The 16,826-nt window shown below is 38.4% G+C and overlaps 1 protein-coding gene across 5 annotated transcripts in view; it reads left to right on the forward strand.

Annotated features, from left to right (window-relative positions):
• The window catches only part of LOC106077092 (dual specificity calcium/calmodulin-dependent 3',5'-cyclic nucleotide phosphodiesterase 1C-like), a 641,611-nt gene that overhangs the window by 559,259 nt on the left and 65,526 nt on the right, over positions 1-16,826 (forward strand). For 4 of the 5 annotated variants that reach the window (XM_056013479.1, XM_056013480.1, XM_056013482.1 and 1 more), the window contains one exon: positions 16,579-16,692. In XM_056013479.1, coding sequence (XP_055869454.1) covers positions 16,579-16,692 — 114 coding nt within the window. Of the gene's footprint in view, positions 1-16,578; positions 16,693-16,782; positions 16,804-16,826 lie in introns of all 5 variants that reach the window. The other variant, XM_056013481.1, reaches the window with a different exon arrangement.

The following is a 16,826-nucleotide window of genomic DNA, read 5'->3' on the forward strand; positions in this document are numbered from 1 at the left end:
GCCAGCGCAAAGCACTCGGACCTTAGGGTTAGGCACCCCAAAGAGAGTTCTCTTTCAATTCCCAATCGGCCCAAACGTCTTCTCTAGCATTCGCTTTCACCCGAGCGCCACGTTGAGGGCGAGAAGAATTGCCCGGGTTTGTTTTGGGCCATTTTGAAGCAGTAATTGTGAAAAATGGGTTAGCAAAGAATCCATCAGTATACGCCCGAAACCCAACTGGTAATTTAAACTGGTGTTTCTCTGACAGCAGTTCCCACTATTCACCAAGGCACACCCTTTCATCTCCTACAAGTCTTCGATAAAAAATACAAAAGAAAAAAAATTGAGTGTCTACGCCGGCCACTTATCGATGCAAGCACATAGCTAGAACGCTGCACGGCCTGGGAGAAGAGGGGCGGAACGAAGCATCGCCCAGTAGCTTGGACGGGAAAAGCCTACCAGTTCCAATTTCCCCGACCAAAGAAATGACAATATAAATCTGAGTTCAACATGGTCTCACTTCCCGCCTACTGTAATAACAAAACTCCACTATTGACGCAGTCGTCTGCGTGAAGTTATTTCCCCTTTATTCAAAGAAATTATTTCTTGTTCCGTTGCGGTTTTTCCAAGTGCATTTTTTAAAATCATTTTTTTTTCTTATCTATTTTTAGGACTTTGTTTCATTTTGATAATGTTAAGATCTACAAAATTTGACCGGTTAATTGATTCAAAGCATTTAAAACATGTTTGACGTTCCAAAATGGACAGATGAATAATTTATCATGTAGAATATTTTAAAAGAGCAAAGTTGACTTTCCGAAATATTGAGCGCTTTATCAATAGGAAGCATCGGCATCTTTTAGCTATTTTACAAAGCTTATATCAAACTCTGTCAGTCTGTCTGTCTGTCACGTTATTTCTCACACACACTTTGTCGGATCAAGTTGAAATATTGTACAATTATTTAGTGCCGTAGACAGTATGTGAATACACAAATTAACCAATTAGTCCATTAATTACTGGTAATTAATTGATTTTTTTTTCTACCAACAAGAGAAATTAATTCCTTTAGCATTTGGAATTTTACCCCCTTACATAATTGTACACGTTATTTCTCTTAAACCCATTCTCGGATAAAGATGAATTTATGAAACTTTCCACAATTATTTATGCTACCTAACAAAAAATGAATCCATTAAAATGCCAACCAATTAGTCAATTAATTAATAATAACGTATATATAATATATAAAGTAAGTGTGGAGTTATTCCCCTTAGATAAGTTTTGTGTTTTTTAAGTATTGTTTTTTTTTTTGTTTTTTTTTTACAAGTTAGGGAACTTTTTCATTTTATTACAAAGCCTCTTACAAAGCGGTCTTAGGGGGGTGGCAAACAGAGGTGACCTCCTAAGGACCGGCGCCTGAGAGGTCCAAGCGATAGAGTTAGTATTTTGTCTCTTTCAGTCAATAAACAATGCTGCTGGTTATCTGACACTCTCAGTCTAACGTTCTAAGCCTATCCAGTGAATACTAAAATACGGGGTAGTGGATTTTATCTTGTTATATCTTATCTTATTAAAAAGTAAAGTTCCACTTTTCAGACCTTTCGATCTATAGGGCCGATGATGTAAAGGCCATCTGTTTCTATGGCCCACGGTTAATGAGGGTGTCATGTGGCCAGTACAACGACCAACCGCCTTCACTCTTTCCCCAACTATTGTCAGGTACCCATTAGAGCTGGGTGGGCTCAGAGGCGCTCAAAGATCCCAAAATTTAAAATCCCAGTCTTCACCAGGATTCCATATGTTTTTTCTAGTCATTGTTAATTAGATTAGTCATTGGTTTTCCTGGCTGATTCAGGCAACCCGTTTTATTTTATTAGGGCATTGAGGAAGATTTTTTTTAATCGGAAGCAGTTCTTACCTCATCTAAACCAAGTAATTTTCTCCTAACATGATATTTGGGTTAGACACCTCTTCCTCCCCACCCCTCCCCACGTTTTTAACATTCAACCGAAACACCAACCCACTGCTAAGGCCGCCCCTGAATACCATTAAGGAGAAGACTTGAACAAACTCTTATCGCCAGGTCGTTGTGTATTGATGCTCTATGTTGTGTGTTGTCAGGACTGTATTTAGTCTTGCTAAAACTCTGACCAGTTTGTGAAATGGAGCCCCCTTGAGTATAGTTCGTGGTTCCATGGTGGCCACTTTCGTCATCCAGTAGATGCGGGCTTTGCACTAGGGTTGTGTGCCTCCTCCTGTGATGAGACCTGTGTGATCTCGGAATGTTCGGCTGCACACTAGGCAGGTTCTTCCAGCTTGAGCTAGTGTCATTTGCTTTGCTTTTTTTTCTCTGGCGCTTTTCTTCTGCCAGCGCTGTTTACTTGTCCTCTGCAATTTTAGCGCCTATTTCCACAGAGGGACGCCATGATGCTCTATCATGTGCTTCCTTCTCCCAGGTGACAAGATCAATGCTGAGGGCTTTTGGAGACGCTTAGAGGTGCCCATGTAACGTTTTCTTTGTCAATCTTGTGACCGCTTCCCTCCCTTTAGTTGACAATAAAGGAGCCTTTTAGAGATGTGGAAGATTTTAATTCAGCAGACGTGGCCTGCCCATTGCAATAAAGACTGCAACAGAATTGTGAGAAAGCTTTGCAGGCCCGCGCTTCGGAGGATTTCAGTGTCAGGTAATTTCTTCTTGCCTTCAAACAACCAGTATTGTTCTGGAGCAAATCGTGTGCAAGTGGTTCAGTTTCTTTTGTTTTGCATGTCTTCTGTGTACTGTCCTAGTTTTTGAGGCATGGATAGGTGAGATGCAGTTCCATTCAGTTAACCCGACCATTCTTGTAGGCGTGGTTAGTAACTCACACACCGGTTTTAATAAAAGTTTGAGCTCTTCTCTTATGAAAAACATAAACATCAATTTTTATCAGGAATATCTACAGGCTTTTAATATCAGAGTAGAACTAAAAAAACTGTAAAGTAAATCGCTAGATGTTAAATGTTTCCTAAAATATCTCTCAAGTCAATTAAATCTTAAGTCCCCGCAGTTAAGTATTCACGCGCTTCTATCTCGGCCACCTATTCGCCACTCCCCGGTGCATGTATATGTATTCCGTCAGTTAATAGGAACACATAGTGTCGTTTAGAACTGTGCCATCTGGAACTGCGACAACTAGAAGTGTGACATCTAAGAATGTGGCATCTAAGACTGTGGCATCTAAGACTATGACGTCTAGAATTTTGACATCTAGAACTGTGACTTCTAAAACTATGACATCTAGAACTGTGACATCTAGGACTTGGACATATAGAGCTGTGACATCTAGAACAATAACATCTAGAACTGTGACATCTAGAATTGTGACATCTAGAGTTGTGACATCTAGAATTGTGACATCTAGAATTATGACATCTAGATCTTTGACATCTAGAACATACATTTTTTATGGTGTTTAGAAAGTGACATTGAAACACGTGAATTAGATATCTAGAGCTTTGGGGTTGAGAAAAATGCCACGATGAATTTCTATTGCGGAAATCGTGACATCCAGAATTGTGACGTTTAGAATTGTGACATCCAGAAGTATGACGTTTAGAATTGTGACATCCAGAAGTATGACGTTTAGAATTGTGACAACCAGAATTATGACGTTTAGAATTGTGACATCCAGAAGTTTGACGTTTAGAATTGTGACATCCAGAATTACGACGTTTAGAATTGTGACATCCAGAATTGTGACGTTTAGAATTGTGACGTCTATAGCTATAAAATCTAGAACGATGACATTTAAAATTGCGACGTTTAAAACTGCTACATCTAGAGCTTTTAGAACGAACGCGTCTAGAACTGAAACATTTAGAGTTCTAGCATTGATAACTGTGACATTTGGTGCCGTGACATCTAAAACTGCGAGATCAACAAGTGGGACATTTAGAACTGTATCATTTAGACCTGTGACATCGAGATCTGTGACATCTAGAGCTTTGACATCTGGAACTGTGACATTTAGAACTTTGACATCTCTCGGTGACTAGAAAAAGTAAACAGTGAAAAGTCGCTCTCCTTTGGTTTGCTCTTTGGCAATTATACGCGATGGAGAGATAGAGTGAGAGAGCGAGAGAGAGACAAGGAAAGAGTGAGAGAGAGAGAGAGAGAGACAAGGAAAGAGAGAGAGAGAGATTTTCTTTTCGTGTGTAGATGTAATGTTGCTACTGTTATATCAGATGTTTGAAAGGGAGACCAAGAAAGCCGAAGACATTTAGCAAGGAAGAGAGACAGACAATCAGTGAGTGAGTGAGAGTAAGAGAGAGAGAGAAAGAGAGAGAGAGATTGGAGTCATAAAGACATAGAGTTCACAATAGTATGACGTCACCATTACGGGAGAAAAAAATCAATACTTGTAGCTTCCATGACAACACTCGCCCTCCCCCCCCCCCCTCTCTCTCTCTCTCTCTCCTTTACTCACATTCCTGGAGTTGAAACTAAAAGAAAATAATAATAATTGTGGTATCCAGTGGGGGGTAGGTCGTACGGATGGGAGTAGACAAGACACAAGGGTTTGTGGGATACAGTGGTGGTGGAGAAGGGCCGGGGACGGGACAGCACGACTTAGCCCACTTCTTCAAGTGTAGCGCATGAATGGCCCACAACATCTTCGAGGGTGGTCTATGAATGGCCCACAACATCTTCGAGTGTGGTGCATGAATGGCCATCAACATCTTCGAGTGTGGTGTGTGATAGGCCCACATCTTCAAGTGTAGCGCATGAATGGCCCACAACATCTTCGAGGGTGGTGCATGAATATCTCACAACATCTTCGAGTGTGGTGCATGTATGGCCAACAACATCTTCGAATGTGGTGCATGAATGGCCCATAACATCTTCGAGTGTGGTGCATGAATGGCCCACAACATCTTCGAGTGTGGTGCATGTATGGCCCACAACATCTTCGAGTGTGGTGCATGAATGGCCACAACATCTTCGAGTGTGGTGCATGAATATCTCACAACATCTTCGAGTGTGGTGCATGACCCACAACATCTTCGAGTGTGGTGCATGTATGGCCCACAACATCTTCGAGTGTGGTGTATGTTTGGCCCACAACATCTTCGAGTGTGGTGTATGTATGGCCCACAACATCTTCGAGTGTGGTGCATGTATGGCGCACAACATCTTCGAGTGTGGTGTATGTTGGCCCACAACATCTTCGAGTGTGGTGTATGTATAGCCCACAACATCTTCGAGTGTGGTGTATGAATGTCCCACAACAACTTCGAGTGTGGTGTATCAATGACCGAAGTTGTCATTCCATCTAAGAGGCTCTCAGACCTCTCTCCTCTCTCTCTCTCTCTCTCTTTCTCTTTCTACGCTGGTCTCCATTTAATTTCTCAGTTCTTTTTTCTCTGCCAACTCTCTTTCTTACCACGTCTAGTCCTTAAACAAAAAATGGAGGGGGCAAAACTAAGTATTATACCCTCATCTTCCACTTCAAACATATGCCGTTAAAGTCAGTGTGGCGGAGGGTGTCACTGTTTCAGCTTCTCCCTCTCTCTCTCTCTCTCACTCCCCCTTTCTCGTTCCTTCCCCTGTCGTGTTTTCACGTGTTCGGGGCGGAGCCTTTAATTAAGCGCCTACTTGTGTGTACAAGAGATGTTTGTTCAGAACTGGAGTGTGCCGTTAGACAGTTCTTCACAAAAAAAAGAGGCATTTCTTATTTACAGCAAATGTGCTAAATTGTCTATTTCTTTTATGTCAAAAATAGTTTGATATCCATATTCCATTAAGGAGCTAAGTGCTTTGTGCTTGCTTATACACAACTCTTTGAGCTTAATCGGTTTGTTATAAGGAGGCGAATGAGATATCAATATTATCTTTTGTATCTATTGATTGCAGTGTTGTGTTTTATTCAAAACAAAAACATTGTTCCGTATCATCGTTTCCGTTCTTTGTTTTTTTGATTTACATTGACCAACAGATGTTGCAAGTTACTTGCGCTTGGAATTATCCTAGCTGGTTGGGTGGATGCTAGATCTAATTGTTGATTAATTAACACTGTGGCGAAGAGGTAGACCGTTAGGCAGATGAGACAATACAAGCAATTAAAAACTAGAGATTTGTTTCGCTAATCAAAGAAGTTGGACTAATTTTTTAAAATAATATCTAAATCATACAAAACATAGGAAACCCAAGCCATTTATCGCCTTTTTTGGCTACACAATACTCTCACATTTAAGAAGAATACATAATACATTTTTTTTATCAACATTTACAGATGTATAAGAAGTCTAACAAGATCTGATTTTTTTTTTTTTAAATAATGACCACTTCCGGCTATCTTTTATTCATAAAATGTTTAACTATTTTAAAACACTATTTCAAAGCCACGTGAATACTTCCCATGGGGTCCAGGCATGGTAGACCTATAATCTGTTCATATTATTAAAAAGATATGGTGTATAGAAAATTCGTTTCTGCACATCGATGGTTCTAGATTTATAAGATAAACAGATATACAAGGATAATACAAGAACTGCAAAGTTCAGTATCTTCGATGTTAAATGCCAAGCTATAGCTAAAATTGTTAAAATGATTTGTAATTGCTTCTCAGGACAACAGCTAGATAGCAGTACATATAAGACATTATATTTTGGCTAGCTAGCAGTACATATAAGACATAATATTTTGGCTAGCTAGCAGTACATATAAGACATTATATTTTGGCTAGCTAGCAGTACATATAAGACATTTTATATTGGCTAGCTAGCAGTACATATAAGACATAATATTTTGGCTAGCTAGCAGTACATATAAGACATTATATTTTGGCTAGCTAGCAGTACATATAAGACATTTTATATTGGCTAGCTAGCATTACACTAATATTTCATTTAGATTAGCTAGTGCAATAGCAATACCTAGATATTCCATTTTGGCTAGCTTGTGCAATAGCAGTACATAAAATGTTTGACCTTACCTATGAAAAGGTGAAGTTTCCCCGGTATGCTCTGCCTTTGGCCTCTCTTCTAGCCCAAGCGTCTTGGGATATGAGCCGTCGGTAATAAGGTTGTAAAAATGTATATCTGCTTGGATCTTTCCCAGACAGAAGTTTGTTCAGACAGGCAGATGGAGACAAGCTTCCATAGGCCTAGAGTTCCAAGAGTCTTTGACTTAACTAACAGTAAAAGCTTCCATAGGCCTCTAGTTCCAAGCGTCTAAGACTCAACTCTAAAGACAATTCCGAAGTTAGCCAAAGGACAATTCCGAAGTTAGCCAAAAGACAATTCCGAAGTTAGCCAAAGGACAATGCCGAAGATAGCCAAAAGACAATTCCGAAGATAGCAAAAGGACAATTCCGAAGTTAGCCAAAAGACAATTCCGAATTTAGCCAAAGGACAATTCCGAAGATAGCCAAAGGACAATTCCGAAGATAGCCAAAGGACAATTCCGAAGTTAGCCAAAAGACAATTCCGAAGATAGCCAAAGGACAATTCCGAAGTTAGCCAAAGGACAATTCCGAAGTTAACCAAAGATCAAATATACTTGAGAGAAGTCCTGACAAGGAACTAAATTAGGATATTCTTCACACATTATTCAAGAGCCTTAAAACTTAAATATTTATCAAATTTTAATCATTTATATAAATGAAAAACCCATAAAAAAAAGGCGAGCCAATGCGTTAATATTTCAGAAAACCCAACTTTTGAAGCGTTGGATAACTTAGTTAAAGAAGACTGATACAATTGGTTTCTTATAAGTTTGAGAATTTATGGTCTCCCACATCTGTCTGTCAGTCTGCTATTTTATTTATTGGACCGCTGACAGAGATGTAACACTTTCAGTGAACTTATTGGCCGCTATGCTTTCCGTTTACTGTTGACTTGGGACTTTTCCTGGGGCGCATCAATCTTAGACCTCGAACTCACTACAGCAAAGTGTTTGATGGTTAGGAGCGGAGGAAGTATTAAAGGCGCTGGACCGTCGAAGATTTGGCGCCCTATAATTTTGGAATTGATGGTTTTGATTTTTATACTACTGTGGATTGATGCAGACCTGGGGTTAATTTAGCACAGACGTTTTCGAGATGAGTACTACATTTCCCCGTTTAAACCGTGCAATCTATGGGGCAGGGGATGTAAAAGTTCACCTGGTTCCCTGGACCACGATAAACAATGGTGTCTTGTGGCCAGCACAACGACCAACCGCCTTGGCTTTCCCCATCTAATGTCAGTTACCTTTTAGACGCATGGAATGGGTTGCCTGAGCCAGCCAGGAAAACCAGTGACTTGGCAGAATTTAAGTCATTGGTTAATATGCATGACTGAATGCATTACGCGTAGGACGTAATCATCTTCTTTTTTGAAGTAACGTCTGTATTATATAAGATAAGATAAGATAAGAGTTAGTTGGACTTTAAAAAATCCCTAAATTCACAGAGATTGTATCCAAGACTCTTTCGGGTCGGAAGTCAAGCGCTTTACCACTCAGCCACTACGCAACGCCCTCTTTCCAAGATGATATTACGACTACCTATATTTCGGCCCTAGTTTGGTCCAATATAAAATCCCGATTGAGGCTATAAATATTTTTTTTTAAATTGGAGTTTTGCCAATCTCAGTAAACACTATTTCATTCTTACCCTTGTACTGACAAATATTCCTCCGTAAATGTGGTATGTTTGTTATGGCTGGGGGTATTCACGACACATTTTAGACACAGCAATCTCCTCTTGGTTTAGTTGTTGATGTTTAAGATCTTACATTATTTACGCAAATAAAATACATCAACATTGAATAAATAGGAGAGAAACCGATATTGTGAAATATGGGGGCGATGTAAGGTAACCTTAAGGAAAGCGAGGGGCCTCGCGCCTCTAAGGTTTATCCATTACTTACAAAAGTTACACAATCACCACTACTTTTAACTTCTCTTGAAAGTAATAGACCATTCTATACAAATGTCAAAAGCAGTTACAGATGTTGTGAATCTTCCTTCGTAAGGTAAAATATAATCAGAGCGAATCTTTAACTAATTAACATTAATTACAATACTATAAAATAGGATTTCAATTAGGCTTAAAGAAAAAAACTTCGCTTTATTTAATTAATTCTTTTTTTTTTAATTTTCTTAAATTGGATTTTTTTTTTTACATTTAAATAAGTTTCGTGTCCATTATTTTAGAGTATATTTACTGTAATGATGTAAGCGTGGGTGAATTAAAGTTCACCTATTTCTACAGTAACTTGATAAGAACCCTAGGTGCTTGAGTGTACTGTTTGGGTGTTATTAGATTTCAGTACGAACATAAACATAAATTACCACCAAAAGTCAATACTGAACCAGTAAGTCCAAACACAATAAATATGTTTATTACAGAATGGGCCACAGTCGATCCCGTCAATATAATAATGCTATCCCTTCGAGAGTCTTAAAGAAACTAAAATAAAATGCTACATAAATATTCTCAAATTTATGTCTAACCCGCCACTGAACATTAAAGATATTTAGTGTTATATAGACTTTCGTCATAGATATGACTCCTTAATAACATAACTCTTATATTAATTAATTATTATGGTTTTAATATCTTGAAATGTTCCAGCATCTTCATTATTATAATAAGCTAATCTTAGTTCGTCTTATTATTTTTTAAAAGCGGCGAAATATAAGTTGTGAGTTGTGACCGTCTTATTTCTAAGCTGTGACATGTCAAAGATTTAGGCTGTGACATACTCAAGCTACATACAAGCAAACGACACTATGTTCAGATTTCTGTAGAAAACGTTTGATCTTTGTGTTAAGTGTTACGGAGGATAACAGAAAAGGAAAAAAAAAAGACATTCTATTTTTAGCTACCGGAAATGAGGACCTAAAACGTTTGGAAGCTTTACTTTCCGTTGTGAGGAGATAATCCATTAAGGATATTTGGATAAAGTCTGGAGTTACCTCTGCCGTCGATGACGAACAAAAGAATGGTGTCCTTGTCCACCAGACGGCAATGCTATTACATTAAAAACACGTAAATTCATTTTTTTATACTTTCTTTTTTTTTTTTACACGTCAAACATCAAACATATCTTCATTGTTATTATCATCTGTTCCATGACTTTCGTCCTAAGGGTGCTGTCAGCAGTTGTTAGCAATGATACCCTTATTTATGTCTTACTTATCGGTGTGTTTGTGTGTGTCCTGCGCATTTTCTTACAGGCTATGACTACCAAAGTTTTGATGTGAATTCAGTTTTAAAAAGTCCCCCCCCCTCGGGTTTTTATTGTTTTCTACGGGTGTTGTTATAAAGAGCTGGGTGGACTTAGAGGCGCCCAAGGATCCTGAAAGTAAAAATCCCAGTCTTCACCGGGACCCCCTTGGTTCGGAAAACAAGCGCTTTACCACTCGGCCACCGCGCAATTCCTTGTTGTTTCAACTCTATTTCCGCTGCTATTCTCAATCTCATCCTTTGCTATATATCCAACTTCAACACCAGGTCTGCAACACTCAATGGAATTCCTTAACTCTTTCTCTCCGTAATTATTGTCCACGTTCCGACGGAATTATTCATTCTGCTTATTAGTATTTCATTACCATGCTTTGATTAAGCTTAAATAACTTTTTGTTTGTTACCAGAAAATGTTTTATTTGGTATAGAGTTAAATTGCAGAGTATGAACCTATGACTATTGAGACTACCGCACGACCAGGGAGCCAAGGGTGGAAATTTATTGTAGAGTTCATTTTGTAGAATCATATATATTGCCACATACTTTACCTTCTAACTTTACATTTCAGTTTTAAATATGGTTAAGCTTAATTACATATTTTACCAACGATGCTTTTCTAGTAATATGTAGTTTTCAATTGCGATTAAACCAATGACTATTATATGGGAATATTGTAGCATCTAATTGAGAGAATTCTTGGATAAATTCAGTGCCTTAACTTAGCTTTAGACTGTAACTTAACTTAATCTCCTATTGATCCTAATGTCAAAGATGAATGTATTTATATAATAGAGCTTTTAACATTAAAATTTAAAAGCATTTTGTAATTATTCTTGCAGGAAGTCACAAAGCTAAGAAGGTGGAGGGTGGGTGGGGGGCTGGGGTTGTTTACTTTTTTTCTTCCATGTTTTCTTTTTAAATACAGTCTAAATTGGAAACCCTGTGATACCAGACATGACTTACAGGGTTGACTGTCCCCACGGCTCAAAGCTTGATTTTCATGTGTAGAGGCCCTTTCATTTACAGACTCGAAAGAGAGCCCAGGGCAAGCGTTGAACTTGATGTGACCGATCATTTATTTTTATATAGAATACACAGTAGCTTAGCTAGGGTGGGGAGAGGGAGGGGGGTCCAAATTTGAAAATCCCCCCAGGTCATCCACAGTACATTAAACATTAAGCCAATGTCATGTTATCTTGCTAGTCATGTTGTTAAGTAAATTAGTTGCCATGTTGCATGTATTCCACACATTAGACATATATATTTATTAGGTACATTATCTCATGCCATGATGTCGAATGTCAAAGTACTGGGGCACCCTAAAGAAGCCTAGCCCCCTGACCCCCAAATCCCTTGCTACGCCACTAAAAAGACAGATTAAAGAAGGCGGTGGTTCTCAGTTGATGTACCTGTACCCCATGTTGCTTAGACCTAAATCTCGGACATGAATGAAGACTGTCCACAAAAAATAAAATAATAAAAGAACCATTCCTAGTTCCTAGTGAGTTGGCTTAACACTTTCTCTCCGTAATTATTTACCACATTCTGGTGGAATCAACGCTGGTATCGTCAGTTAGGAGAGAAAGAGTTAAACCACAAGATTGAACTCCAGTGAACAATGAAATAAAGCCGAAAAGAGTGGAGTGAAAACCGGGCATGTTTCACATTTTAGACCAATGCCATCCTGCGGAGGATACGCCCCATAAAGAGAGGTCATGTACTCCTTTTGCCTGACGTCTGGTAACCCTACTTACATCTCTCTAGGGTGACTACTGTTAGCCGCTTGCGCGCAGTGTCTTGCGCAGATAGGTCTAAAGGGAGGTAACACTCAAATGACCCAATCGAATAAGAGGAAAGGCGAACAATATAATTGTAATTGACACCGATGAAAGATGTGGGAAGCGTGGTCGAGAGGCCAAGTGCGCTACCTAGAAGGGGGCTCAAGGTTCGACACCCGACTCGGGCAGAGTTGTGTTTACTGAGCGCCTAAAGGCAGCACGGAAAACCAACTCCTAGATACCCCCTCCCCCCACTGGTCCACAAATGAGATTGGACCAAAAGCGCTCCGAGCATGCTATAAGCATGAAAGTAGCGCTATATAAAAGCTATAATAATAATAATAATAAATAGATAGTCTACTGCGTAATGAAGGGAAACCGTCGAATATCGTATTATCTGAATATCTACTCCAGAAGCTAAAACCGACCTTTCTCCAAAGCTGCCAAGAGTATTAGTGTTTTCTTTCGTTACACTTAGAATCCTAATCTTGTTTTCAACAGTCGCTCCACTGTAGCTATGTCAAAAAACTTTAACCGTTTCTAATGAAACAAATAACTGTTTGCGCCAAATTCCTAATCATGTCCTAACCATAGACATAAATAAATATAGACTGGCCAAAGGAAGTAACTTCATGTAACTTGAAAACATGTATATCTATTGAAAAATTGCATGATCTTCATTCTTAGAGATAAAAAAAAAACAATAGTGAAAATAATGTAATACTTATATAGGTTATGGCTGAAATAGATATGAATACATTAACTTTTATACTGCTCATAAATGCTGTATAATAAAGTACACAAAATTGCAAGTCACAAATTTTTGTTTCATAAAACTCTTTAATCGGCCAGTCTATATTTATTTGTGTCTATGGTCCTAACACTACACATTCTCTCTCTCTCTCTCTCTCTCTCTCCTTCTTCGACTCTATAATTCCATTTCCCATCTTTCAAATGTCTTCTCTCTGTTGACGTGTGTATTTCATGCTACTTATTTGAGTGAAACATATTATCTTTCTTTGTGTCTAAATCGTTGATAACAATATCCGGTATTCAATGTAAACTACTGGTTGCTAGGAAACCAGGCCACTAGCAAGAATATATGTTGTGTGATTGTCTAGGTTAGTGTTTGTAAACTCCCCCGCACACACATGTGCACCGCAGACACGCAAATACACAGACACATAGCTACATTTACAATAACATAGACAGACGTCAATAGGCGTGCACGTACACATAGACATAGATAAATACATAAACTCAAACAAGTAAACGCACACATGGTATATACACAAGGTGACACATTTAAACACTTACAAACACACATAAAAATACACACACACAAACAGGCACAAATAAATTCCCTCGCAAGGAAGCACTTATACACACAATAAATAGATACAATAAATAAATGAGATAGATAGATAGATAGATAGATAGATAGATAGATAGATAGATAGATAGATACATACATACATACATACATACATACATACATACATACATACATACATACATACATAGATACATAGATATATAGATAGATTAGACATAGATAGATAGATAGATAGATAGATAGATAGATAGATAGATAGATACATACATACATACATACATACATACATACATACATACATACATACATACATAAATACATAGATACATAGATATATAGATAGATTAGACATAGATACATAGATACATAAGACATAGATAGATAGATATATAGATAGATTAGACATAGATACATAGATACATAAGACATAGATAGATAGATAGATAGATAGATAGATAGATAGATAGATAGATAGATAGATAGACAGACAGACAGACAGACAGACAGACATATAAATAGATAGATAGATAGATAGATAGATAGATAGATAGATAGATAGATAGATAGATAGATAGATAGATAGATAGATAGATACACACACGCACACAGACTCATACACAGCTAATCTGCTGGAAAAAAATTTAAAGAGGAAGACAACTCTTTGTCAAGAGTTGTGTCCCCGAAATAAACTAAGTTACCCCGCCTTTTAGCCTCTAAACCTTATTAGATACATCAAGAGTGAAAGAATGTAGAAATGATTGGTGGAACGACAGAACTGGGACTCGAAGGAACAATACTCCAAGATAGCGATAGCCGAAAAAGGACGGCCAGGGAATAGGTGGAAGGATATGAATCGCAGAAATTTAACTTTGGCTAGAGAACTAGATCTAGATCCAACATAGGTTTTAAAAGGACTATCGCGTTCTTGAAAGGACCATCGCTTTCAGGAATTTCCGAATATAAGGCATTATTGATTCAAGAGTTTAATAAATTTAATGTTTAGGAACATATTGCGCATCGTCTTCTTAGTCTAGATCTAAGGGCCTATTACTTAGGGGGCAAAAGAGGGGGGGGGGAAGGGCGGGGGTCAAACTAATGTCTATTGTTTTTTTTTTAATCTTACATTCATTAGAAGAGACAAACGATCACTTTGTAGGTTGTATCAAAGAGGTATTGCAGTGGCGTAGCTAGGGTGGGGGAGGAGGAGGGGGGAATCTGAAAATCCCCCGGGCCCCCACGTGAGGAAGGGCCCCCATATTAGTGTTTTTTAATATAAAAAACTAAATATTACGCAAAATGTAGGGCCCCCATAGAGGTAAAGCCTCCACCCGGCCCCCAAACGATGTAAAATTCCTAGCTACGCCCCTGAGGTATTGTCTTTTTTTGAAAAAAAATATTTTTAATGCTTTTCTTGTTTGTTTTATTATTATTGAATATTGTTTGGAAATAAATAAATCACTATATGGAGATAGACATTAAAGCTTTTTACATCCTGAGAATTAAAAGTGAAGTTCCCCCTTCAGACCTTGCGATCTATTAGGTATATGATGTAACGGACATCTGTTTCTACGGCCCACGGTTAACGAGGGTGTCATGTGGCCAGCACAACGACCAACCGCCTTTACTTATACCGAACTAGAGTCAGGTACCCATTAGAGCTGGGTGGACTCATGGGCGTCCTAAGAATCCCGAAATTAAAAATCCCAGTCTTCACCAGGATTCGAGCCTGGGACCACTCATACACCTCGCCTCCCATCCTCAACCCTTTCTCTCCTAGCTGACGATACCAACGTTCATTCCACCAGAATGTAGTAAATAATTACGGAGAGAAAGAGTTAAAAGAGCAAATGTATTACATGCAAGCCGCAAATAAACATGTAAATGAATATAAAAACACACGCTAAACACTTTCTAATCCGCCAGGGGATTGTCTATACTTTGGGGCATTGCATTTCGTTATATAATCTTGAATATTTATAACATCATCTCATCAATCTCATGGAATTTTTTGTTTACCTACTTTGTTGTTGTTTTCTAGCAAGAAAAAAGCCAACGCTTATTTTAACACATTTAACACTATGCAATGTCAAGGACGCTAAAGTGAAGGTCACTTTCGACAAGTAAATAAAAAAAAAGTATTGATCTATAATTTTAACCATGTTTAAATGCGCAGTTGGTCTTACTTTCGATGGGTAAAGTGCCAAACAGTGTATTAAATCTTTCGTTATTTCCCTAGTTGACCAATTGTTTTAAAATAGGTTTTCGGTTCTAGAATAAAAGTGTAATCCTTTCTCCGTATTGAAATTATTTAGTGCCCCAAACAGAAGCGATGACGAAATTTAACTTTGCAAGTGCTAGAAGCAATTATCCTTTGCCTTCTAAAAGCCACAACGTGTCAACGCTTCCTTCCCTGTCTACACGGGATACACCAAAAAGGTAGCTATTTATAGTTTGGTTCTGCCATGTAAAAAAAATAACCACTTCCTGAACGTCTAAGACGTTTACACTGGAAGATTTGTCCCTTGAGTTGCATACAATTTCATAGACTCTTTCTAATCCGTAACATTGTTGGGGCACCATCATTTCTTTTCCTTTTTACAAAGCTAATTACTTCGTCTGTCTGTCTGTCTGGGAGGATTCTTTTTTCACGGTTTTTCTCTCATTTCCCGTTCTCGTATCAAGCTGAAGTTGCATACAATTGTTCACAATTGAAGACAGTTCATGAATCAATATTTAAAATGGTATTTAATCAATTGGTGGTAATTAATCTTTTTTTTTTTAAATTATACATATACATTTCACAACATTTCTTGTGGTTCTCTGTTTTCTCAACGTGCATAACAAGACAGCCTATCTTCTCCCTGGATGGCTGCCTGGTCGTGCGGTTTGCGCGCTGGACTGTCGTTCAGAATTATCGATGGTCCAGGGTTCAAACCCTGCCCGCTCCCATCCCCCGTCGTCCTGCGGGAGATTTGGACTAGGAAGTAATTATCTTCAACTCTGAAGGAACATCCGAAACATGTTAAAAATTTTACAAACATTTTACATCCAACCCTTTTTATTTTTTTGCTATCTTCCTCCTGGTTTTGTGCTATGCAGGAGGGATTTTGAAATTCTGTTTTATTTGGTCATATCGTCTAGATCTGATGTTTATTTTATGTCTCTTTCGAAGACCTCTTGATGTGCTGTATGCTACGTAATAATTTTAAGAAGTTTACAGTAAACTCTCAGATTCACTAACTCCTTTCTGTTTGTGTCTGACCCACAGATTACGTAACCTGGTGAGGCGGCTGGAGAAAGAGGACCTCAACAAGGAGGACATGAAGAAGAATCTGGAGTACGCAGCCAATGTCCTGGAGACAGTGTACATTGATGAAACCAGGTCAGTCTAAACAAAACCCTTTCTGGAACTTTCCTGCTCGCTCTAGTCTTAGTCTTATATTCCATTACATGTCATTCTCTTCTCTTTCAGAGGTTTGCAAGACACGGAGAAGTGAGATATTTGTTTTGCGATTT

Source organism: Biomphalaria glabrata, chromosome 16 (assembly GCF_947242115.1).
Source record: "Biomphalaria glabrata chromosome 16, xgBioGlab47.1, whole genome shotgun sequence".
NCBI classification, from domain to species: domain Eukaryota; kingdom Metazoa; phylum Mollusca; class Gastropoda; family Planorbidae; genus Biomphalaria; species Biomphalaria glabrata.